This window comes from Acipenser ruthenus, chromosome 16 (genome assembly GCF_902713425.1).
Source record: "Acipenser ruthenus chromosome 16, fAciRut3.2 maternal haplotype, whole genome shotgun sequence".
Classification (NCBI taxonomy): domain Eukaryota; kingdom Metazoa; phylum Chordata; class Actinopteri; order Acipenseriformes; family Acipenseridae; genus Acipenser; species Acipenser ruthenus.
In genome coordinates, this window is record NC_081204.1 from 31,712,502 (window position 1) to 31,738,635 (window position 26,134).

At 47.0% G+C, this 26,134-nt stretch overlaps 1 protein-coding gene across 1 annotated transcript; it reads left to right on the forward strand.

Moving 5' to 3' along the window:
- The first annotated feature begins 13,000 nt into the window (after positions 1-13,000).
- LOC117430818 (heparan-sulfate 6-O-sulfotransferase 2-like) lies at positions 13,001-24,898 on the forward strand. The gene is made up of 2 exons (XM_034051316.3): positions 13,001-13,818; positions 22,344-24,898. The coding sequence occupies exons 1-2, from the start codon at positions 13,265-13,267 to the stop codon at positions 23,071-23,073; spliced, it is 1,284 nt and encodes a 427-aa protein (XP_033907207.3). The 5' UTR covers positions 13,001-13,264; the 3' UTR covers positions 23,074-24,898.
- The last annotated feature ends 1,236 nt before the right edge of the window (positions 24,899-26,134 follow it).

A 26,134-nucleotide genomic window follows, 5' to 3' on the forward strand; every position in this document is an offset into this window, starting at 1 on the left:
ATAATAATTAAAAGATAAATAAATAAATGAACCCAAGCTTCATACAGGTGCTGATTGGATGAGCCTGTTTTCCATTCAGGTGCTGATTGGATGAGCCTGTTTTTCATTCAGGTGCTGATTGGATGAGCCTGTTTTTCATACAGGTGCTGATTGGATGAGCCTGTTTTTCATTCAGGTGCTGATTGGATGAGCCTGTTTTTCATTCAGGTGCTGATTGGATGAGCCTGTTTTCCATTCAGGTGCTGATTGGATGAGCCTGTTTTTCATTCAGGTGCTGATTGGATGAGCCTGTTTTTCATTCAGGTGCTGATTGGATGAGCCTGTTTTTCATTCAGGTGCATGCATGTTTTGGACATGTTTTCAGCTGTTGCAGAACTTGTTGCCCTGCTTGTGTATCCATTCTCATTAGCACAGTGCAGTACACAGGAGAGCAATACAGCAGAAAAAGACACTAAAAGGGCCATTAGTGTCATGTTACGTTAGCATGCAAATGCTTGCATAATTCTCTTGCCCTGTAATTGCAGTCAACAAATCGCCCATCGGATGGTGTCGAGCGCTTAAAGGGATGGATGACTGTAAGAGATGAAACTGACACCCTGAAACGTTGATAAATAAACCCAGCAGGCCCCCAAGAGGATACCCTTTCAGAGGCCTCTTCTGAGTCATAACCATAAGCTTGGTTATTCTCAATACAGAATAAATTACTAACTTAGAGCCCTGGGGGTATCCATACATTCCGTAACTGAGATGAAGGTTTGCCTTAAAAGGATATGTTGCCTGCCTGGTTTGTCCTGTCTTTATTTTCAAAGAACTGGGTTAATTGACCTTGCAGTCTGTGTGGAGCATGGCTTTTCTGTGGGAGCTGGTGGTGCAGTGGGCTAATCGCACAGCCTTGTCTCCCTGAAGACAACGGTTCAAATCCAGCTCCCGGAGGCGAGTTCCTGAGGTAGGTAATGATGTTGGTTGTGTTTCCACAGATGGAGGAGGATGATAAAATAATGCCCCATCATTCGAGCCTTTTCATGGATGTGCTATACTCAGATTGCAAATGTGAGAAAGTAAACTTCAAGCCTGTATTTCAATAAGGAAACAGCAGAGGGCGCTACAGTGTTTAGGGTAAGTGTCAAGAAGAGTTGGGCCAGCCTGCCAGGAACAGTTTCGCACCAGGGACCTTTTAGATCTTCAGTCTAACGCTCTCCCAACTGAGCTATTTCGGCGGCGGTGGAAGAGAACTGTCTCACAGCAAGCACCGAACGATAATATATGTGTGTTTTTTTAGAGCAATGGTTTATTCAATAAAGACCATGGTACAATTGTAAAGAATGTTAATATAAAATTTAAAAAAAACTCCAAAACTGTACCAAATGTGTCCATGCGCTCCATACAAGAAACATCCAGTACGCCGTGTACCAATAAAACACATTACACTGACGAGCCAGTCCAGCAAATCAAACTCCGGTGCTTTTGTAACTCTGATTCATTCGGGTCTGACATTTCTACATCGATTGTGTGCAGGCTGTGCGAGATTAACCAACCCATGCATTAAATGAACGCGAAACAGATTTATTAGCAGTCGTTAAATGTACAGCAAATGCAATTGCCTGGCGTTTAATTTAACAACACGTTTGAGTAATATAGACGCCATGCATATTCCGTGCGCCTTACAATGCGCGCTGCTGAAGTGAAGTGTAAGTGAACCGAGACAGACTTCAGATGAGCGTTCTAGAATAAGAACCTTCAGGAATGCTGAATTCGTTTGGAGGAGATGGATTATTATTATTAGTCGTAGTAGTAATCGTAGTAGGATTGCTGTTGTAAACTTTAAATAACCAGCAGACCATACATATATAACCTGCTTTGTTAGATTGCATTCATTTCTGTAGAAATGCTGCATTATAATTGTTTTAAAGGAAATTGGTGGTTTTTACATGACAGTAATGTTATCTATTGTAAAGGTTTGGCAGCGAGACCAAGGCGTGGCTGTCTGTTTTCTGTTGTAAAGGCAGCCGCTGCACCGTATGCAATACCAGCTCGGTCTCTTGCATGTTGTGAGCATTCTCCATTACGAAACCCATCGAGGACCGATTGCGTTACCTGGATATACCAACACCCGTGAAACCATCTTTCTGTTCCGGGCCTTTTTTACGTTTCAAACTCAAACATTGTGTTGTACTTTTTTTTTCTTTACAATAGGCGTGCTTAAAATGCATGTCGTTTGAAGAATCGTTAGATTGGGGCAGGACTCAAACACTCACAAATTCAGCAGTGTACTACAATACAGCAATTACACTTTGTGACCACAAGGGGGCGGGCGTTATGCGCTGACCCAACGAAGTGCTATTGGATTTAAATAGTTTGCATTTAAATCTAGACTCAAGATGGAAGAAATCTATTCAGTTTTGCTTTGATTATATTTTAACATCAAACTTTGTATTTCAATTTTCGTTTTGCCCCCTTTCAGATCTAAACACCAAGCCACACTGCCTTCCAGTCACACTGTTTGTCTCTCTGCAATACCCTTCAACCTCACACTGTTTCAGTCTCCCTGCAATACCCTTCAACCTCACACTGTTTCAGTGTGTGTGCAATACCCTTCAACCTCACACTGTTTCAGTGTGTGTGCAATACCCTTCAACCTCGCACTGTTTCAGTCTCCCTGCAATACCCTTCAACCTCACACTGTTTCAGTGTGTGTGCAATACCCTTCAACCTCACACTGTTTCAGTGTGTGTGCAATACCCTTCAACCTCACACTGTTTCAGTGTGTGTGCAATACCCTTCAACCTCACACTGTTTCAATGTGTGTGCAATACCCTTCAACCTCACACTGTTTCAGTGTGTGCAATACCCTTCAACCTCACACTGTTTCAGTGTGTGCAATACCCTTCAACCTCACACTGTTTCAATGTGTGTGCAATACCCTTCAACCTCACACTGTTTCAGTGTGTGTGCAATACCCTTCAACCTCACACTGTTTCAGTGTGAGCAATACCCTTCAACCTCACACTGTTTCAATGTGTGTGCAATACCCTTCAACCTCACACTGTTTCCCAGTCTCTCTGCCACAAGATCACACTGCTTCATAGTCTATCAATCAAGGACTAGTACCATTCACTCAGCTCTAACCACTAGGCCACACTGACTGCCTCCCAGTCCCTCAGCTCTAACCACTAGGCCACACTGACTGCCTCCCAGTCACTCAGCTCTAACCACTAGGCCACACTGACTGCCTCCCAGTCCCTCAGCTCTAACCACAAGGCCACACTGCCTCCCAGTCCCTCAGCTCTAACCACAAGCTCACACTGCCTCCCAGTCCCTCAGCTCTAACCGCAAGGCTACCCTGCCTCATGTACTCGATCAGCGCTACACTCTTTGATAATTATCCTGCAGCACAAACGAATACAGAATCCAATTGTAAGCTAAGAATAACAAATTAGGAACAACTGCATGATTAATAATTAATGCAAGCTCAGTCTTCTGGCTTGGATTTCTGAATTCATTGGAACAAACACAAGCAACGCATAGCCCTGCAGGGAAACCCAATCCATGCAAATAAATATATAAATACGAATGCATTGTGTGAAACGAGCGCTGCATCTACCAAGTCGCAAGTCTCGGTTAGGGTTAGGGTTAGGGTTGCCACCTGTCCCGTTTTCCCATGTTTTGACAGGGACTTCTGGAAGCGGTTTACGGGAAGGTTTAAGGAATTACAAAAAAATAAAGAAGAATTCTGCACGTTGAAATAAAAAACCCGCGCTGTCTCTCTGTGAAAAATGATGCGACTGATGAGACAGCTAAAGCGCTCGCCACACCGAACGAAAAGGTCAGGCACAACTCACACCAGTGTTCAATCTTAATCAGGTTTCTTTAAATGCTACAGTTTGCGTTTTAAGATTGGTTCGTGTTTCAAACTCCAACATAATTTGTGGTCGGGGAGTCGAGGGAGACAGGTCTGAATTGCGTCATCCGCACTCTTGCGATGTGCGTCTTTTTTGGAAATTCGTACAGCCTTTTATTCAAGTCGATTATTGAAAGAGCCTAACGGGCCTCGGTAACTGAACATGACGCATGAAATAGATGTATTTAAAGCGCAATCATTTACTGAAGGTAATTGCTTTGATCCGGTATAAAGTGGGCGCTGAACTCTGCAAGGTCAATAACAGATGACAGATTGCACACTGTTCTTGAAACTGGGGGCCGGACATTACCACGTTTGAGTGGACCTCGAGGAACACGTCGTAAACACATTTGAAAGAATCCAGGGTGTCCATGGTGATAGATTACACCCGAAGACAAGCACGCGCTTGTCTCATGATTTGTGAATGAAAAGCAGGCTGGTGCACACCAGCATACACAGAGTGGTAACACAAACAGACAAACTCAGAGATAATGCTCATGACCAAGGGACAAGACTTAAAAAAAACTCTTCCCCCACAAAATAATCATGCTTTGTAAAAACAAATTGATCTACAAGGTTGCGGTTCGATTTGTGCTTCGATCTCTGGGTTTTGTTGTGTAACTGTCACCTCAAAATGAAAGACAGGGATCCTAGCCGTCACCCCTGACATCTCTGTGATTTCCTTCTCCGGGAGCCGTGACCTCATTGTATTTATATCCGTTGCTGTGACCTCTTTCAAACGCGACCTCTGGAGCAGGCCTGGGTCACACAGGATCACCAGCGTGCAGCTACAGCTGCGTGGCTGGCAAGACAACACGGGCTCCCCTCTCCTCTCTCGTTAATCAGGGCTTGCACAGCTGTCTGCAGAGCGCTCGCAATACACGGCACACGGTGACCTCTCACCCAGCCTGGCCTTGCTCCTGGATTATTGATAACCCTCCTGTGCAAAAACCCCAGCGTAAACACATCCAGGCAACGACTCATAAGAGGCCAGGTGCTGCATATTCACTCAGTTACCATACAGTGCCTACCGGCAGACCTGAGGTCGCTCCGCACTGTGTAATTGTAATTATACTATAGAATTGATCAATTCCAGTTCAATTCCACGCCTATCCAAGCTTAACCCTTTGCAGTTCCAGCTTGTGTTTGACACACAGTTACTCTCGTATTTTCAGCCTCTTTCAGTGACCCCATCTGTTTGGATCTAATAAGTTATATAGTAGGTTTCTGTATGTCTACCTGCCACGATTACTGCTGTGTTATTTACAATAAATCCACTAACCATGTTCATGTGTGCAGCTATCTATGCTACTTTTTAGTGAGCTTGTAATTATTAATGCAGCATCACTGTAACTGGACTGCTAATTCCAACAAACAATGCTGCTGTAATTGGAAACGACCCCATGTTTGCCTACCAGTGTGTGAGTCTGGGCGAGGCTGCATCAACACTGTACCCACAGCAGCGACTACAGGGATCAGTATGTGATTACAGCTCATGATATTATAGACACTTAGCAGTATATGCAAGCTCCTGACTCTGATGTGATACAGCCAGCAGGTGGGAATGACCTCACTAGCTATGCTGTTTCTTCTTATTATTTAAATATACATTATAAAATCCATTGCACCAGGTGCTGTGTGAGATACAAGCTGATTTCTACCCACTCAACATACAGACCCATTTATACAAGGCTATACAAAGAGGCTTGCTAATCCCAAAACCATGGGCCCTGTTTGAGAAATAATATTATCAAGTCAGTATTTTTTATACAACATACAGCACATGAAAAAAAAACCCACTTGCTGCTAAACTCCTCTCAACTCCCCCTCTTCTATTTGTTACTGTGCAGGGGAGACACCCCCAGGCCCACACACAGATAGTTAGGAGAATGTTCACCGTCCCAATTCTGTTCCAAGAGCCTACGGAATGCCTACGGAATGTCTACGGAGTTCTGTTCCAGGAATCCCCTGCAGAGTCTTGGAGGCGCAGCCTGACTTTCTCATCTTCAGAGGCGTCAGTCAGCAGCAAGCGTTACACACGTAGCACGGTCCAAGTATCTCAAAAGGGCTTCCGGGTCCCAGATCAGGCCTCTTCCAATTTCACTGCAGTTTGAGGTTATCTTAAACCTGTCGAAGCTGTTTCTCTCATCTAAAATGATTATTTTTTTCAATAAAAATGAAAATGGGAAAGGTTAAGTACCACATAAAGAAATGCAGCAGGATTCTCCAGCAATGTCCAAAGCCCTAAGCTCACTTCTAACCCAGTGTTTGGACAGCATGTGCGTGTTGGTGTGCTCATGCCAGCCCCATTCTGAAGGACAGTCGCGTTGCACTGCATTGACTCCTCGTTTGAGTTAAACTGCAATTCATTACTTATCCCCCCTTTCTTGATTCCAGAATCTATTCGTCATTGCTTTTTCATCTCTTCGTGATTGGAGCAATTTGTATCTGTCGCTTGTACACTGGGCAGATAATGAAATAATCATCTGTGCATCTCGTGAGGGCCTTTCTTCACTCAGATCTCTCCCCCTCGTTCCTCTCCCCTTCCACAGACCACCCTTTTATTATCACGTGGAAGCACGTGGTTTGTCTGGTCTGGTCTTAGCTGCTGGGACGCCAGCATGAGGGTTGAGGTTATGGGTCAACAAAGGGCAGGGACATTGCATTGCTGCTGACCAGTACAAAGCTGGACTGGTTTTGAGCAAGGGGGTACAGCCTTTCACAATGACGCTACTGCCCCCAAAATCAACGAGGGTCAACAAAGCCTCTTCCAACACGCAAACATGCATTCAATTCCATTAACTGTGCCTGTGAGTTACTGCTGTCTAAAAACAGAGCGAGGCATCAGAGAAGGAATAGATCAGAATGCAGGGCTGACGGGAATATTAATGACGTGCAGGCAAACTGCACTCCCACTTTAATATCATTATCGTTAACCACGAACTAACAAGGTCTAATTGGTCTCGTGCATTAACATGCCATTGCTAATGGCGAGAAAGACCAAGGTCCTTGTCATTAGAATGGAGGTCTTATTAGTGAAAGTATGGTGGCACTAATCGCTTAATGAAGGAAATCAATTAGTCTGATTTGCATGTGTAAATGAGGATGCATCAGGGCTCACCGTCAGCCACCACGGCGCCCGATTGCAGGTGCGATGAGCAATTTGAAATTGAAATATTCAGCCTGTTCAGGACCTTCAATAAAACCGTTTGTGAATAGGATCCTAACGCGTAAGTTAACAAGCGCTTAGTAGCATTGCTTCCGAGCCCCCAGCAGACTTCCCAGAATGGGAGTGTGCATTACAAGCAAGGAGCAGGGGTTCTATTGCAATGGCTTTCCCACAGTGCCTTTCTAAAAGGAGAACCTGCAGCGTTCTGTAGTGTGTGCTTCACCCTGTCTCTCTCCCACGCAGCCAGTGGAATTGCATTCAGACTTGTAATGGGGCGTCAGTAACGTGCGGTAGCGGCTCCATCTGCATACTAGCACTGCATGACCTTTCTGAGATGCAGGGTGACATTTACTGAGACTCGCACACACGGGCGGTCGAGGGAGCCCTTCAGGCTTTTTGTCTTGACCCCTTCTTCATTATTCCCAGTTCTTTCTTTTTTCTTTTTTTTTTTTTTTTGATTGGCTCCTTTTTGCTTTTTCTCAGTCGTTTCTCATTGAGTCTCATTCAGAAGGCTATTATTTGCACCAGGTATTACAGAAGCCCTGTGTGATTCTGTCTACAGTAAGACTGAAACAAGATATCAGGTACCTCTTGTGGTTAAGAAATAAAAAACTGCTTATAATAATAATTCCCTCAGTGGACATAAATGAATAAATTAACAGATGGATCCCCCTCCGTTTTTCTCCCTGGCTTAAGGACATGTGCCACATCAACAGATGAGTCTCAATACTGAGCAGCCTTCATTCCTCTGCCCTGTGCTGCGGGAGAGCCGGGCGAGACACTGAACATTTTTCTTTCTCTTTCTTTTCACCTTTAAAATTTAACTGGAAACAGCAGACTGCTGCTCCTGCAACGTGGACAGAGGGGCTTTGTGAAACTGGACCCTGACTTCCAGCACATCCTGGAGCGCTGGGCTGCATGCTGAGAGGCGAGATGGCTGGGTGTGTTCATGCGGGTCCTGCCTGCTGTGTCACTCTGAGGTTACTCTGTCAGGCTGCACAATGGCAGGGAGCCACGCGGGGCTTATCATCGCAGCTGATCTGACAGCGATCCTCATAGCCACGGTGCGCATTCTCATCTCCAGCGCGAGCGCGGCCCAGCTCCAAGTGTTATCTGGGATCGCTGGAGCTTGGAGGAGAGGACGTTCTGAGATTATCAAATCAATGACACCGGGGTTATTAGTCATGCTCGGCCGAGGTGCTTGACACCAGACTGATGTTCTCCCTCGCTCGAATGCTCTGCAGCTATTCTCCTGAAGCAGAGAGAGGGACAGAGAGGGTAATGAATGCTCTGCAGCTATACCCCTGAAGCAGAGAGAGGGACGGAGAGGGTAATGAATGCTCTGCAGCTATACTCCTGAAGCAGAGAGAGGGACGGAGAGGGTAATGAATGCTCTGCAGCTATACTCCTGAAGCAGAGAGAGGGACGGAGAGGGTAATGAATGCTCTGCAGCTATATTCCTGAAGCAGAGAGAGGGATGGACAGGGTAATGAATGCTCAGGACGGCTGTGCTGTGTTGAGGCAGAACTCCAGATCTATCAGGTCACTCGTTTAGGGAGTCTCCCGTTTCACTGCTCCGTTCAGGAGGACTAAAGGTCGTCACAACAGCAAATCAATACGTCTCAATCAACTGGCACATTCGCTTTTTTGGAAAAGTTTTTCATTGCTCCTGCCTTAACCCTTCCGAGGCACCACATATCTCATTTCTGCCAATATTAGCATCTTAAAAATCAGTTATGCTAACTGCAATATGTCTGACCCACACCAAATCGCTCTTCCCCTCTTTAGATCATTAAAATAGATTCCAAAGTCTGTTGTAAATTGCAGTCAATTGATCCCTACATTTCTGCATGATGGCACTGTGTGGATTTTTATCTGCACACAGTGCCACCCGGTGTCAGGCTGTTGTAAGTGCACTTTGTTAGAGTTGAGGAAACTAGCACCTCAGGAGTACACAGAGACCCATACATTCTCAGAGCTTTAGACACCCTAACAATAAAGTAACCAAATCACAAATAAACTACATGTCCTTGAGCTACCTGTAACCAGGCTCAAGTTGTTGGTGGATTTGGTGTAAGAAGCCGGGAGTCTCGTACAAGGCTGTGTTTTCAGAGCTGCTCTGTCTCCCTCCACAGTGTGATTCAGAGGAGCTTGCCAGGTTCAGCATGACAAATTCTGACCCTGAGGGACAGCTATAGATTTCAAATGAAAAAAAAAAAAAAAATCAATAGGTTTAAACTGCCAGGGTTTTAATACTGATGGACGGCGTGCCAAGGACTTAAAGGGATTTTACAGCATTGACGATTTCATTTGAATAGATTTTACTTCACTGGGATTATTTATTTCTTAATTTATTTGAAATGCAGCATTCCTTGTTAAACGGATCTGATCTTGAAGTGTAAATACGGGGCTGATTCTGAAGAGTTTTAATGCTGGCTTTTGATGTCCCTGTAATAAAAGTTTCCCACCTGCTCGACATTTAGCCACCATAGAGGTCTATTTAAATTTTCTAAATTGTGGTGGATCTGAACACTCGTCATTTTGGCTAACAGGACCATAGCTGGCGTATTAAAGATCGTAACAGACAGAAACGCTTCACAGAGACTCGCCTGCACTGTTCAGCGTTTGATTTTCATAATGTCAATTAGGGATCCGCATCTGTTAAGCTATATATATATATATATATATATATATATATATATATATATATATATATATATATATATATATATATATACACACACACACACATTATTTATTAAACGTGTCCCATGCCTCATACCTATACTATGCTTTTAACATGCTTGGTCGTGATTTTTACACTAGTTCCCATTCTTCTGGGTTCTAACCATGTTTGCCTTGTATATAGCGGCTATTTTTAAAATTAGGGTTAAACTCAAACCCAAAATGGCAGCGGTAGGGGGTTATTGCTATAATAGAATCGTTAATTAAAAAGAGGCTCTTGTGTTTGTTACACTAATAACATGCTGCAGCAAACGCCTGCAGAGCGCTGTGCGTGTGACACGCGTGCTTACAGAACACCTTCAAGCACGTTCAGGTCGGATTTAAGGGCAGGCAGTTTTTCAAACAGGGCTCTTCTCTGTGGTTTATGGTACCGAAACCACCAAAAAGAGATGCTGCAGCTCCTTGAACAATCCCCACACCGCCCCCCCTCCGTGGAAGTAAAGGAGGCTGTCTGGATGACGTCACCCACTCCCCAGTCCTAATACATTGGCTGGCTGGCCAGTATGTGAGCCCTGTGATTTACATGCCCTGACATCTCCCGTAATGAGCTCCCCAGTGCAAAATGCCAGTCGTGAAATGCAGCACTCGGCTAATCTATCGTTCCCTGACCCTACAAGTGCTGGGGTCGTGGATTCAATCGGGTAAATGTTACAGGATGTAATTAAGTATGCTTTGCTGATGTGACTCAGACATCCCCACACCCCCCTGTGCACACCCTTTACTCTCTACACTATCCTCCAAGCGCTGCGTATTGTGCACAGCGTCCCGTTGTTGGAGGGCAGTACAGAGTTAACCCAGCAGAGTATTCAGACAGCCCTGCTGTTTTTTTGATCCCTGGGGTGGGACACTTGTCCGTTTTCGAGCACGGGTGCGTTCTAAAAGGAAATGAACACCAACTCCGATTCGAAACACTACAAGAAACACATCCTAGAAGACTTCTACAAGACCCGTTTTAAACGGTCATAGCGGCTTTTAGAAAGCACTCAGGAAAAACAGCGATATTATAACCGTGTGCTTTAATGGCACTGCGTGAGTACATGCCAAACAAACCCAACAGTGATCATGACGGCGCCATAATCCCATTGAATCCTCGGGCAGTTGCTAAATGCTACTAAAGGGGGCTGATGTTTGATTTTGGTCACTTACTGACGCAAGCAGTACTTGTTCAGTGATAGCTTCAACTGCAGCAGAGCTTCGGTTGTGTTTAGAATCAATCAGCGGTTTTAGACATGGATGTGCCCGTTGGGCTTAATATTACATCAATGTAATTGTCCATCTAATTGTATCAGTCCTAGAGATGACACAGATCCTTTGTATCCAGATGGGCTTTCATTCGCTATCCTTGGAAAATGTGAGCTGCAGCAGATCAGTGGGATGAGATATAGCAGCAGGGAGTGCAGCGGATTCCCCCGTAATGCCTGTGCCCGCTAGGATTCACAATATTAGCATTATCTCAGTGCAGCTAGTGGCTGCAGTATAACGCATTGGTGGTGCCCTTGAATACCTAAAACGCGCTTTGACAGGACAGAGAAGCGCGATGTGCCAGCGCAGTGGAGTTCGCTTGCGTCGGATCTTTTGTCAGGTAGCTGGATCTAGCTCCGCAAAATGAATACAAGGTGACAGTGGAGCGCCGGGGAATGGAAATGTTTGTGTTTCGCGCACACCGAGGGGACTTACAGCCGCTCTCTGACAGCTGGGAGATTGGGAAAGATTAATAACATAATCGTCTAATGTGTGGCGACTGCGGATTTAAGACAGGCTGACAGGTTCAGTACTACGAAACAGCAGCCTATAGAGAACGAAATGCCATTCATCTTCTTAAGGCACAGAAACACCTTTCCTAGATCCGAGCTCCTGGAGACGCGGCTGCAGACAGAGGGAGCAAAGCCCGTGTGATTATCACCCGACGCCCTCTCACCCTCACAGCAACACACTCTCTCGAGTCTTTCATTTCCATGCGCCGCCCCTACAATAGTTCACTTCCACGAAGGCACTGCTTTGCATTCTCTTGTTTCTCTCTGTTTTAAATTAATTAAAGTATGGCGGGTGTCATTTCTAACCTGACATTTCTAAAGCTTTGATCTCTCGATTTGGAAAAGGAGCCTATTCCAAAATAAGTCTAGATAGTCTCACACGCTAATCATCGCAAGTCAAACACAAACACTGCACGGGTTGGCCAGCCTTGTGGGGAACGGCGTGCAGAGCAACACACATTGATATCTGACGCGACACAGGTTGTGTTTCGGCGCTACGCCCTAATGACTCCATCAAATGTTTAACACATGTGTCTGTTTACGGCGCAATCGCGCATTGCACAAGGAAAGTGTTTGTAATGCGTGAGCTGCGATTTGCTGAAACAGCTCTATAGGCAAATTAGCTCTATAGGCAAATTTTACCATCCTTTCATTACCTGTAATGACACACCTCTACCCCTGCGCCTGGTCACTGTGGAGATGAACGTGTGAATGATCCGCGCTTTGTTTGGTTTCGTCAGAGGATTTCTGAATGGTTCTGGTTTGGAGTTGCGCGCCTGCGCGTGTGCTGACCGCAGGGAATTGGAACACCCAACACCTCCTGCACATGGCACCCTTCCGATTGGTTGAGAAGGTGTCACGCTGACTTTATCACCGCGCACTATATATTGTTTAGTTGTTGTTAATACAGTCAAAACCTGAACCGGGTGAAACTGCGATGCAACAGGACTGTTATCTCCATCCCTGGAGTGAGTTTGGTTTTACTTATAAACTAAAAACACTAAATTATACAAACCCACATTGATACTGATATTAATAAAGTTACTATATACTAAAAGAAACCAAGTTGATATGTATATATATATATATATATATATATATATATATATATATATATATATATATATATATATATATATATACACACACACACACAGAGAGAGAGGTATATACGCATACTAGAGCATACAAATACATTTGTAAATCAAATTAAGTTTGTATCTGTAAGATCTTCTGTATCTCTTGTTCTTCCCATGAGTACAGCACGTATACACTGAAAGAACACTGAAAGTGTTGCGTTGCATGTTTTTAGTTAATTAAGTTAATAAACACATGAATAGGCTATTATTAACTTGGTAAATAGACTAAAGAATGGGATTGAATTAACGTTGAATGGATTTGAATGAATCGCTGTGGGGGAGCCCCCCCCCCCAGCGTCCTGCTGTGTGAAAGAAAAAAAAAACGAAATCACTTGCTGTGTCTGCGCTGAGGCTGTCGGGAAAGGAAGGCTGGCGCTGCTCATGGAGGTATAACCGAGGCTGCAGCACAAAGAGAGACTGATATATAAATATATGTGTGTGTGCCTGTCCGCATGCATCGTTTTATTTCTTGCTCAGAACGAGAAATCAGATAGCCAGCCCTAGTCAACGCGGGCTCTACAGTGCGAGTGAGTAATGCGCGTAGATTTACCCAGTGAACATGGATGACAAGTCCAACAAGCTTCTCTTAGCGTTGGTTATGCTGTGTCTCTTTGGCGTCATCGTATTGCAGTACGTTTGCCCGGGCACAGAATGCCAGTTGCTTTTGCGCCTTCATGCCGGCTGGGGCACGTCTTCTTCAGCGGGCGGCGCTGCGGCTTTCTCCGGCGGTGGCGGCGACCCTTACCGGGCAGAGGACGGGACCCTGTCTCGCTTCGTGCCCCGCTTCCACTTCTCTGAGGACGAGCTGCGGCGCGCAGTGGACTTCAACATCAAGGGGGACGACGTGATCGTTTTCCTGCACATCCAGAAGACTGGGGGCACAACCTTCGGGCGACACCTGGTCCGCAACATCCTGCTGGAGCAGCCGTGCGAGTGCCGGGCCGGCCAGAAGAAGTGTACCTGCCTCCGGCCCGGAAAGAAGGAGACCTGGCTGTTCTCTCGGTTCTCCACGGGCTGGAGCTGCGGGCTGCACGCAGACTGGACCGAGCTCACGAACTGCGTGCCGGCGCTCATGGACATCACGACGGAGCCCACGCCGCAGAAACCCCGCAGGTGGGTACAGATTACACGACTGCTACACAGATCGATTAGGATTTTATCCCGGTGTTATGTCATGCGTGATATTTCAAGGCTAGCAATACTCTCTGTCGTTCACGTTGCGGTACCTATCTTTAGAAATTCAGGGCGCTAGTTGCCCCTTTTCTGTGACTGCGGAGTTGAACTGTGATCTTTTGTTTTCAATTTCATATCACCCTGAACATTGAGCTACTAAGTATAGGAACCGGGTAACAAGCAGTGCGTCTAAGGGCAGGAAGTAAATCTACATCGATCTACAAGAAATCAAATTGTATTTTTACCATACAATACCCGGGACATCCGTAGTTCAGAATGCACGTACGTGTCTTTTAATTGTTTAAAGCAGTATTTAGGCTATGCATTAGTTAATAAGATGAAACGGGTTCTGTGTAATGTTGTGTCGCCGCTCCTCGGTGGATTTCATACTGAAATCGAATTAAAATGCTGTGTGAACGTCTATCGCGACCGGCCACCGCTCTGATCCAGGCATACAGCGGACACGCGTTTTCGGCTGGTGGCTTCATCGTTAAGATTATACACGCATGCTGTGGCAGATGTAATTACATTTCTTCATGTTTAAATACCCTGTTAATGGTCGGGTAATACGCTGTTAATCAATTCGGCCCACTCTGGATGTCCTTTTAATAGGGAAATCCCGGCCCCACATTAGCTGAATTATTTCTTGTTTGTTGCTGTGCTGTTTGCTCAGGACAATGGGCCTGTGACAGCTGCTCGCATTTTTTCTTTCTTTTAGTAAAATGGAATGGCTTAGCTGACAAAGTAAAAAATGCCACCAGCAGGGAGTGAATATTTTAGCAGGAGAATAGTCCTCTTAAATAGCTTTGAAATGAGCATTCTTTGGTGTGATCTGTCTATTTTATTATAAGACCCTGGGTTTAGGGAGACAGAAGTAGCTGGGGGTGGGGGGAGAGGAGAGTTCCTTTATAATCCTGTTCTGTTCATGGATCTCCATGATCCAGCAGAGCCTGCCCGGAGTGCAGCTGAGCAGGGCTGGGCTCAGTTACTTTTTTTCAATACCATGTACAACCTTTCACCAACACATGCGATTGCACAGGCTCTACGTGTATTTTGCAAGGATAGGTTTGCTCAATAAAGGAATTGATAGAGTTTAATAAGACACACCTGGGCTTGTTACTGATACACTGGGGCAACTCCAGCACATATTAAAACCAGCACGGGGTGAACCTGCAGTGCAACAGGAGTCTTATTCCCATCCCTGATATCCCATGCTCCCACAGCACACCAGTGCCCACACAGCTCTCCAGGCTGGAGTCTCCGAGGCACGCTGCGGCGTTGCCAGGTTGCTGATGTCTGTGGGCAGGCTGGCTGCCTTGTTTAGTCTCCTGACTGGAGCTGGCAGCTCCCTGAGCAGGTGGGCGCTGCGTTTACACACAGGAGGGGGAAGCAGGGGAATCAGGGAGGGTTGCATGCACTCCTATTACAGTGGAGGATTGTTACAGCATCTTTGAAACACAGGTTTCGATTTATTAGTTCTTTTTTTTGTCTGTCTTATGAGGATGTGAGTGTTTATGATTAGCTGGGCTATGGAACTATTGCTTTTCCAAATGTTCTGGATCCATCCGTAATGTAGAGAGCAGCTGTGGCTGTGAAAGTTAGTCTGAGTGATCCGCCGGAGAGAGTCCCGGAGCTCTAACCACTAAGCTACACTCCATCCTTCCCAGCCCCTCGGCTCTAGCTGCTAGACTAGGCAAACCGTTTGTCTTCCCTGTCTCCCAGTCCCTGCATTCTAACCACCAAGCCGTGCTGCTTCCCTCGCTCTCTCTGTCCCACAGCTTGAAGCTCTAGACTGCATGCCTCTATTCCCTCCCAGTCCCATGACTCTAACCACTGGAACCAGACAGTGCTGCGCCAGTGAAGGCTGTAGCCCCCTGCTTGTAACTAAAATGCAATGAATGATCAGGAAGTTGATAACTGGGTAATAACAGTTGTCACTGATAGGAATCTCTTGTGCCGACTGGAGTGATTTATTTATTTATTCATTCATTCCCCTTGAGGAGGGGAGGAGCGTGGGCGCTATGCCGGATTAGTTTCTCCTTTCCGGTAACATTGAGAGATCCTGGGATTAGAGGAAATTGAAGATGGGCTCAAACCAGTGCAGGGCTGCTGTGTGAGGAGGCCGGAGAGATAAGGGGTGACATTCACAGAGAGTGGAGAGGCATTGCTCACACCCTGATTCTCCATTGCTTCCCTGAGACACGAGAGGTATTGCAGGAGTACGTTTACCTCTCCTCGTTGACTCTCTGTTTCAGTATATAGTTAAGCCTTCTTAACACAAGCAGACTGACTTTGTTATTGCTAGGCTGTTGTAGGTTTGCAATGAAGACTATTTAGAGTCTTGATTTCTCTCTTTCTTTTAGAAGTCTACTGAGGAATATAGATGATTTTTATATGTATAGATTCCTATAGAGGCTCTTTCTGTAAGGGTTGGAGCAAACAATCTAAGTGTGTTTGTTTGTACGGGGGGGGGGGGGGGTATTTTATTAACGGCTGATAACTGCCCCCACAATGTCATTAGCAAGAAATGCAAGTCTGTTTGTTCCAACTGCTGGAGCGGATCTGTCTGTGAAAGGCGCTAATTGGCAATGCACTTAATAAAAATAGTTTGCTTTAGCCAGTACGCAGTGCTGCTTTGTGAACAGATTGTGTGAGTGAGTGAGTGAGCAGGCAGGCCGGGACCCCAGAAGATCTCTCGCATTATAGACAGGAATGGAAGCGCTGTTCCTTGTCAGCCACACCTGGTAGAGGGATGTGAAGAAAACGCCACTTGAAGCACGCCATCCCCTGTCTAGGGAGAACGCTGGTGTGTGTGACCTAGTTACTCTGCCTCTTCTGACAATACTGTGTGTGTGTGTTTAGTTGTGGTAGCTTTTGACATGCCCTTGGGGAAAACGGGGGCTGGTTCAATCCAGCGCCTGATGAATAAATTCAGTTGCTGAGCATCGAATGGATGAGGCCTTTTGTGATCAGTTTTAATTCCAGGGATGGGACGGGACAGGACAGCGTGGGGGAGGAGGGAGGGAGGGGGGAGGAGGGAGGGGGAGGGGTGATCACAGCAAAGGAAAAGAGGCAGAGAGAGAGAGAGCGGGGTAGTGAGAGAAGGGGGGTGGGGAGTGTGTGTAAATGGAGAGAAAGTAATGAAGGAGAGAAGCTACACAGTGGTCCAAGTGGAAGCCTGATCATGTTACAGTGACTGGATTGGAAAAGCACTCTTGAGGAAGTACAGTGTAAAGTGCTGCACTCAGTGGAAATGGCAGAGAATTGCTGTCGGTTTGCAGTGCGATTTGAGAACAGCACGCTCGGGAGACGATGGAGGGTTTAATTCAAATAGGTAAGTGTTTAAAATTTGAAATTGGAGAGTGCTCGCCACACAGACGTGCTCGCTGGAGGAATCGAGGGATGTCACCTAACGTTGAATGCATTGTGGGGATTGTAATCCGGCAGTATGAAACATGAACAGACTAGAATCGCATACACAAGCCTTGTAACTGCTGTGGAGAGTTCACATTTGAAAAGGGCAGGTCCAATCAGAATGCTCAGCCCCTCCCTCCCCGTCACCTGTGTTGCCCTCCGCATGATTATTCAGTTCAGACACACAGAGCTGCTGTAACTGAGGTGCTGGAGTCGTGTGCGTCTCCAAAGTCTTTACTGTTTGTCTGGACTGCCTTGTCGCAGGGCACTAAATCATTCAAGCTGGGCTTTTAGAGGTATAATAATGAAGTGAATGAGTCCCTAATGGGGGAGCAGAGTAATCCACACAGTCTCATTTGACGTTATCGCGTCCCTCTCTCTGTGATTTAGCGCAAATGAAGTGTCTTTTGCAAGGGAATGTTCTGGCAAACTGAATTATGTGCTAATGCTGAAATGTTCCCATAGGAACAGCCATGTTAAAGCACGGGACAGACTCATTCATTTTGAGAGCTGCCCAATTGCTATTTTAATTTCATTGAGATCTGTCCAGGTTTCAACAAGGCCACACAGCCTCCCTCCCTCCCTGTCCTTCTGCTCCAACCACTAGGCCACAGGAGGAGGAGGAGGAGGAGGAGGAGGAGGAGGAGGGGAGGGAGGGAGGGAGGAGGTGTTGATAATGCCGCTCTCTGTAAGCGCGTCCTGGACAGTGCAGTCCAGTGCCTCCCTGCATGCCTGCACAGCGCTTCACCTGCCTGTTGGTTTGTCCGATTCAATTCCTCACATCTGGCACATGGTGGAATTGAAATACTTTATGTTCAGATACTGTGACCCCTGAAAACCTCTCGGCAAACCGATTTGGATGTCTTTGTCAAGTTTCTGCTGCCGTATGCAAAGTTAAATTGTATAAGAGATGTCATGTTGCACAGTTTGAATAAGCAGAGTGAAGCTGAGTGCTGCTGACAGCTCCATCTGTGCGACAAAACACCACAAATATATTTCTTTATTTATTTAAGTGAGTGAGGGTGGTGGAGCCAGTTGGGCCTGGCAGTCTCACGCCTCCTTTCAGTGTTGACAGTGGGGTTGGCACCTACGCCATCGCTAGACTTGACCCACACTTTTAATATGAATGTGTTTGGAGAGTCTATTCTCTAAATAAATTCTCTTCTAACTTGGCTCTTTCGGTGTTATGTTACGTTGATGTGTCCAGCATAAAGTGATAGGTTGGGACAGCTGGCTTTTCTGAGCAGTGCTATCGTTTCTCAGGGAGTGTCTGGCAGTAACTGTGTGTGCGTGCATGCGTGCGTGCGTGCGTGCGTGCGTGTGTGTGCGTGTGCGTGTGTTGATTATAAATAGGTATTCCAATCTGTATGCGATCATATTAATGTCCTGTCATCGCGCACATTCGGAGGAGACCTGGCGCATGTGTGCAGATTAGTCCACAGTGCAGTAAAGCTGTCCCGCACCCCTGGTTCTCAAGAAGTACTGGTTTCCTCATCTGAACCCCCTGATTTGTACTGATTCCTGCTCTTTACTGAGGGCTGAGGGGGAGCAATATATTTATAAATCTCCTTCTGAAAGACTGTACCTTCTGTGTCCTTGAGCCTGGGGCAGACAGACTGGAGGGAGGGGTGCACCCGTGCTGTGGGCTCTGTCCCAAACCACAGTGTAACTGAGCCCTGGCCAGCCCGCCCCAGGGTAGCTCGGAGCGTGATCTGAGCTGGATTTGTGGCTCCAGTTCTCCACGTCGTTTCCTGATGCAGGTGCGTGGGTGACTGCCCTTCGGGGTCGTGTTGCAGGGCGATCCTGGGCAGACCCAGATTTCCTATTTCGGGACAGAATTATGAAATGGAATAAATCCCTCTGCGTGGGTCCCAGACCGGCTGAGCACTATATCACAGTGAACTCTGTGTGCTGATCACCGGATTGATTATTGCCAGCTAATCGATAGGAGCCGTTGTCGGCTGGTCTTTGGGTTTCTCTCTAGTCTTGATGTTCAGACCCTGCTGTGTGCCGCTCTCGTCAGGACCCCGGTGCTGGAGACTGCGGACCCCCCCTGCTGGCACTCTGACAAAGCAGCTTCACCGGGACACCGCCTCCCCTCCGGTATCTTAGCAACCACGGTCACGGCTGGCTCATGAGACGAGAGGGCCTGCCTCATTAGACAGCAGACGGTCTCTCTCTCTCTCTCTCTGTGTCTCTCTCTTTTTGAAGAGGTCAGCAGCTGGTGGTCAGAGTTCAGTCACCCCCCCTTTCCCTCCACCTGTGACATCCCAGAAGTCTAAAGAATCAAATTGACGGAATGTTACATGGCTTCTTGTTCTGAGTTCTACTATGGAATGTTACATTGCTTCTTGTTCTGAGTTCTACTATGGAATGTTACATTGCTTCTTGTTCTGAGTTCTACTATGGAATGTTACATTGCTTCTTGTTCTGAGTTCTACTATGGAATGTTACATTGCTTCTTGTTCTGAGTTCTACTATGGAATGTTACATTGCTTCTTGTTCTGAGTTCTGCTATGGAATGTTGCATTGCTTCTTGTTCTAAGCTCTACTTGTCTGACATTTCAATTCCACACCCGCTCCAATCCGAGCCCCTTTTTCTTTTTTTGATTTTAAGCACACTTAATCCCGCAATGCTTTCAAATCAGTTTGTGCACTACAGTAGTGATGGAAAAGATTACTGTGAGCTTTATAATCATTTTGCAATCGCATCTCTTTGGAGAAATGCTTCCCGATCATGTCGCTCCTAACGAGGGGTGAGAGGAGGTGTGTGTCTGTCTGGAGGAAGCCCTGTGATCCCTCTTCATCCACAGACCCTGATTGCTCACACGCCTCGCCCGCCACGTGCCATTAGTCTCCGTCAGCTCAGACTGCTGGTCCTGGTTACTGTCCTGTCAGCCTGGACCAGCCAGCCTTCCTAACAGAGCTCTGCATCGGACGCTGCCCTCCGAGGGGGGACAGAGAGAGGCACTTTGAGAAGAGGACCATTACAGTGGGTGAATGTGGATTGACGTCATGAAGATGAGCGTGCAGTGACTTCTGAAAATGAACTAATTCTCTGTCTGCTTGCATTAAAAGCACCTCCCCCAGCAAGTCCATGAGAGCTGAACAGCCCAGGCTTGTGTCCCGTGTACTGGAGTTGAACAGCAGCCTGTTTGCAGCCGGGCCCCTCTCCCAGCACTGAAACGTTAATCACAGCGTCGCGGTCTGAGGTCAGAGCAGGGATGTGTTAAATGGAGAGCGATGTGTTGGAGACGGCAGGGATCAGAGTTGAACTGTGGGTGCATCTATAAAAGCATTGCTCTACATCCAGTGCAAGATCTAGAAAACCACCCGACTTTAACCTCTTTAAACTAACACTCTGAGGGAACAGGATCTTAGCAACAGGCCTGGCTCTGACAGCAACAGTAAATCCTGCCTCCCTTCGCTGTGCCCTGAAGGTCACTGCCGAGGCTCTGCTAATGAAATCATCGAGACGGGCTCTGGCTCCAGCACAGATGCACCCTTACCTTCACCCATCGTACTGTCCTGTCCCAGGGCTGGGAATACAGGAGCAATCCTTCACTCCTGCAGCCAGGGCTCATAGTTAAACTGGCAGACGGCTTTAACTGCTCTAGGATTGAAGTCTTGCAGTATTTTAAATGCAGCCAATACCTCAAAGCGCTCTCTAGCTAATGAACGTTGTGGTAGGCTCTTCACTTGCACCCGAGCTTGTTACCAGTACACTGGGGCTAGTCAAGCTGCCAGTGAAACCTGGCCTGGGTGAAAGTGCTGTATTCTGGAAGAGCCTGCTCCCTGAGCTGGGAGATGTTAGTGCAGCATGACTGACGTGAATCGATGCTTGAGCTGATGCCAGTTATTTTCCAGCATCACCAAGCCCAAAAGTTTGAGTGCAAGAATTGAAAGACAGAAGTAACAGAAATAATGAAATAAATATAATGAGAGCCTGGGCGCCCTCTCGTCTGCAGGCAGTGCTGCTGTGTATGAAGGGTTTGAGGCAGACTGCAGTGGATAGTTTTCACCGCTCCTCGGTCTCCGGATGTGAATTTTTAATTGCGCGGCCGGATCATTTTCCGTAAATGGAACTTCAGACTCAATTAGTGATGTCACCTCCAATATTCCATCACTTGCTGTCTGTCTCCCTGCCGCCCTCTGCTGGTTAAGCAAGGGAACTACACGTGACATTCGCGCACTGGCTATTTAAATCCTATTTATACAAAGTGTGATTCGGGTGTTCCTGACTGCGATATTAACCCTTGCAGTGCTCGAGGAGCCCTCTTCTCCACTCCCACGGTGCAGTGCGCAGTGACAGAATACACACGCCATTGATTCAGGCTGGAAGTCTTTGGTGCGTGTTTTCCCACAACTCCAGTTAACAGCCTGTGGATTTATTTTCTTCAGGCTCTTCTGCGCTCACCGTTCAGCTGTTTTTGTGTTTTATTCTAGCTGAGGGATCTTCAAGGTGCTGTTGAAGCAATGGATGGGAAGAGTGACAAACGTGGGCATGCTAGAGCAATACTGCCATCTAAACGCGTTTTCTGGTACTGCAACTACACAAAAATAAATAAAACAGTGAACTTAGTTTTGGGACAAACGTCAGTGTAGAAGCAGTGGGTGGGTGACGAGGCAACTCCCTTGAAAAAGAGACTTGAATCTCGACAGGACTTTCCTGATTAAATAATTCTGTTCGTTTGGCTGCTTCAAGAGTTCTAACTCGTCCGGGAGAATGATCTTTTCATATCAACTCCTGGGGAGACGTGGAACTGTTTCCATCACAGTATGAAGATGGAATCTGATCATCTCTCCTTCTCTGGTTTTAAACATCGTGTTTGGGAATTGCTTAGAAGCTCCTGCCAATGCCAACAGATAGTGTGAGATCTCTGTACGCTGCTGATTAACTTTGAACCGCACGTGTTTGTATTGTGAGGTTTGTACTTTGCGAATGTTATTGTATTGTGTAACAGGACCCCCTTGTGAACGAGGCCTCGGTCTCAATGGGTAAATCTCCTGGTTAAATAAATAATAATCTTTCTTTTTCCTCTCTCTCGCAGGAACTACTACTATATCACGATCCTGCGGGACCCGGTGTCACGGTACCTGAGCGAGTGGCGTCACGTGCAGCGGGGGGCCACGTGGAAGGCGTCTCTGCACGTGTGCGACGGGCGTGCCCCCACCCCCTCCGAGCTGCCCACCTGCTACTCGGGGGACGACTGGTCGGGCTGCACGCTGGCAGACTTCATGGACTGCCCCTATAACCTGGCCAGCAACCGGCAGACGCGCATGCTGGCTGACCTCAGCCTGGTGGGCTGCTACAACCTGTCTGTGATGGGCGAGGAGCAGCGCAGCCGCGCCCTGCTGGAGAGCGCCAAGCGCAACCTCAAGGAGATGGCCTTCTTCGGGCTGACGGAGTTCCAGCGCAAGACCCAGTACCTGTTCGAGCGCACCTTCCACATGCGCTTCATCAGCCCCTTCACCCAGTTCAACAGCACGCGGGCCACCAGCGTGGAGGTGGAGCCCGAGACCCAGCGGCGCATCCGGGAGCTCAACGTCCTGGACGTGGAGCTCTACGAGTACGCCCGGGACCTCTTCCTGCAGAGGTTCCAGTCCGCCCGGCAGCAGGAGCACAGGGAGGCCAGGAGGAGGCGCCAGCAGGAGAGGAGGCAGCTCCAACGGAGCCGGCTGCAGTGGGTGCGGCAGGAGGAGGAGGAGCTAGCCTGGGGGCAGGAGGAGAACTCCACTGGGGGAGACTACATGGGCAATGTGGAGAGGTGGCGGCGGTAATGCAGGGCTCGTGGGTGGCTGGGGGCGTCACGTTCTCTAACCCTCGTTCGCTAGTTTTGAGAGAGGGTGGGACTTCTTGATCCAGATTGGGGGAGGGAGGGGGGGGGATGTCAAGTGTTTACACTGTGCTCGGGGACAGAAGTGTGTTCATTTGAAAACTGAAATCAAATTGTGTTTTTTTTTTTTTTTTTTCAATGCTAAACTGAAGCCATTGTGAATTCGCACTAGACTCGGAACCAAAGTGAGTTCACCCCATAATGAAACTGAAGCGAATTCAGTTAAAAGTAAAAAGCCATCCTGAATTCATATTGAACTTGAACCAGAAGTGAATTCACTCTGGACTTTTTTCAGATTTAAGACTGCAATCATTTCTGAAGTCGTTCCAGTTTTGAAAGCGGCTGCGCTTATCTTGTTTTATTCTATGGAAGGACCCGGAGCCTGTTGAACCCGTGTCTCTAAAGAGACGGCATGCCGAAACATCCCCCTCCTGAGGGGGCTTAGAATTTTACCATTTTAACTTCCAACAGCCTCGGCTTGCTTGGTTTATTTATTATACCTTTTAAATGTGAGAATCAAGTCTTCAGACACTGTGCAGGATTAACAATATATACCAACGTCTGTACTGTAACACGTGGCAGTTCTAGGAGTGTTGAGGTACCATCAGTCAATAGGAGCGATCCAATCCCATCTCAGCCTGTTAGAACACTTCTACTGTGTCTCATGAACATTCCAGAAGTACTCTCAGTTCAGAATCATGCAATAGCTTATTATTTATTAGTAACCCTGGGAATTCTGTCTTTTTAATATGTGCAAAATCGAATTAGTTTAACAAACACAAAAAAACCCACCTGAACTTTGCATCAGGGGCTCGTTTTAAGGCTGGCTTGGTGGGTGGGCCTGGTTGCTGCTGCTGGTACCAGAACTGTGTGATTTCGAAATGAACTCCCATTGCATAGCCGTCCTGCAGTGCTGAGTCGTTCCGGGTTTTACTTTCCCAGTTGTGTAGACCGGTAATCCTGCAATGACTGCTGCCTAGACTCTGCACTGGGAGCTTGACGTCGGATCCCCTGACTGGACCTCATGTTTTGAATGATCCAGTGCATCGTTCACACTGGCCTGCTTTTCCACTGGGATTCTGTCTCCTCTTCTACGTCATGCAATGCTGTCGTCTACACACACATACTGTAAGATGTCTTAACTGTCTTATGCAAGCGTTTTGGGGCTATGATACCTGTGTCAAACTCATTCTGAGCTTGTTCGGAGCATGCCTGCGCTTCCTGATCTGAGCGATCACGTGACACGCGATTCTATTAGCTCCTCCTGCTTCTGTACAGCACTGGGGGCCAACAGATTAGAGCAAGCGGTGGGTCACATGATGTCAGGCTGGGAGAAACACACCTGGTTAAAACACAGCCTTTTGCAAGTCAGTTCAAAATCAGTTCAAAGCCGGCAAGGCAGAGCTGCATTGCACTGGACTGCCTTGTGACCTCAACATCATAGCCGTGTATGGATGGATGTGTAATATATATAGAAATGTGTAATCTTGATCCGCGCACTCCCTTCCTGTGAGCCCAAACTAGAACTGGTTCCTGATGTCCAGTTTCCTTTTTGAAGCCTTAAGTAAATGTGACGCTGACTGTAGGAAAGGAGTGGAGGGGGCGGGGCTCAGACGGGGAGGGGCGTGTTCTCACTTCACCTATTTTTTTGATTTTTTTTACATGTGCATGGGGACTGCATTCTGTCTGTAAATATGTTGATTTTGTACATAGGGAATGTCTGAGACTGAGGGACGCTTTGCCATAAATAAAATGCCTTCTGCTTTTAATGGTGTCCTTGCTTTCCTTAAAAACCTCTCAACTAAACCTTTAAAACATTTTTTGCTTTGCTTTTTTTTTTTTTTTACTGTCAACTGCGATGCACTTTATAAACAACAGGGGGCACTGAATACTAAACAATTCAGCCACTCCTGTCAGAAAAAAACTAAATACAAGTCCATCCCTTCCTTAAAAAAATGAGTTAATGAGTTCTTTAAATGCTCCATCAAGTGAAAGATGTGTTTATTTGGGTTTTTTTTCCCCTAATGTTAACAGAGATTCCGGTATGCAGCTCATAAGTAGATAAATCCACACGATGCTGCTCCCAAGAGCGTGTAGTGATCAGGGCACACTGCTGTGCTGTGCTCCTCCCCTGACTTCACACCTTCCAGGTCCATACCTGTTGAGACAGAGGCAGCTTTAACAAGCAGGCAGGACAATACAATACACACTGCCCCTGCAGCCACGAGAGTCTGAAGAACAACAGTGCTCTAGAGTGATCCTGGGCCAGCGTGCTCCTGGACCAGCTTATACGGCTGCTTTCACAGGCCCCAATTAGAGGCTTCAAAAGGGGCCGGTTCCAATCGGTGTGGTGTTTTGAGTTGTGGTTACACTGCTGTCCACTGGGAGGCGCAGTTGAGACGACCTGACATCACTTCGGATACCAATGTTTGTTTTTTTTATTTTCTTTTATAATGAAGTCCCCTATGGTACCAGACTGTGACGCCCCAGAGATGTTGTTTCTCCAAATCCCAGTGAAGGGCAGGTCCAGGGAGGGCGATCAGTCTGTGATTATAGTGATTAGAGAGAGAGGTGTAGCTGCTGGAGGCGGAGGCTGGGAGCAGGGCACTTATTTTACCAGCGGGGGAATGACAGTGATTTTCTACACTGATGCACAGTGTGCGAGTGGGGCTGAGATTGCTCTGGTGTCTCCCTCGAGTCTGGCAGGGCGCCCGCAGTTCTGCTCTAAGGATCCCTCCAGAGTCTGCAACAGCTTGCAACACTCTTCTGTTTTTGTTTTTCTATTCAGCTGCCGCTTGCATGAATTTTAATTGTCATTGAAGTGGAGGGACGGCAGCACCAGCTGCAGCCAGCCAAGGTCTTTACGTGACCCTCTGGGCTCTGAGTTTAGCAGGGTAATGACCGCTCTCATGCATTTCACTGCTGGAGGCCTCAGGTCTGACTCTCAGCCTCCTCCCAGCCTGCTTGCTCGGCTCCAGGATTCCTTGACAATCTTGCAGGTTTTA

Coding starts and splice junctions, on each gene's coding strand:
- LOC117430818 (XM_034051316.3), top strand. CDS start 13,265: ATGGATGACAAGTCCAACAAGCTTCTCTTAGCGTTGGTTATGCTGTGT. Junction 13,819..22,343: donor ACGCCGCAGAAACCCCGCAG/GTGGGTACAGAT, acceptor TCTCTCTCGCAG/GAACTACTACTATATCACGA.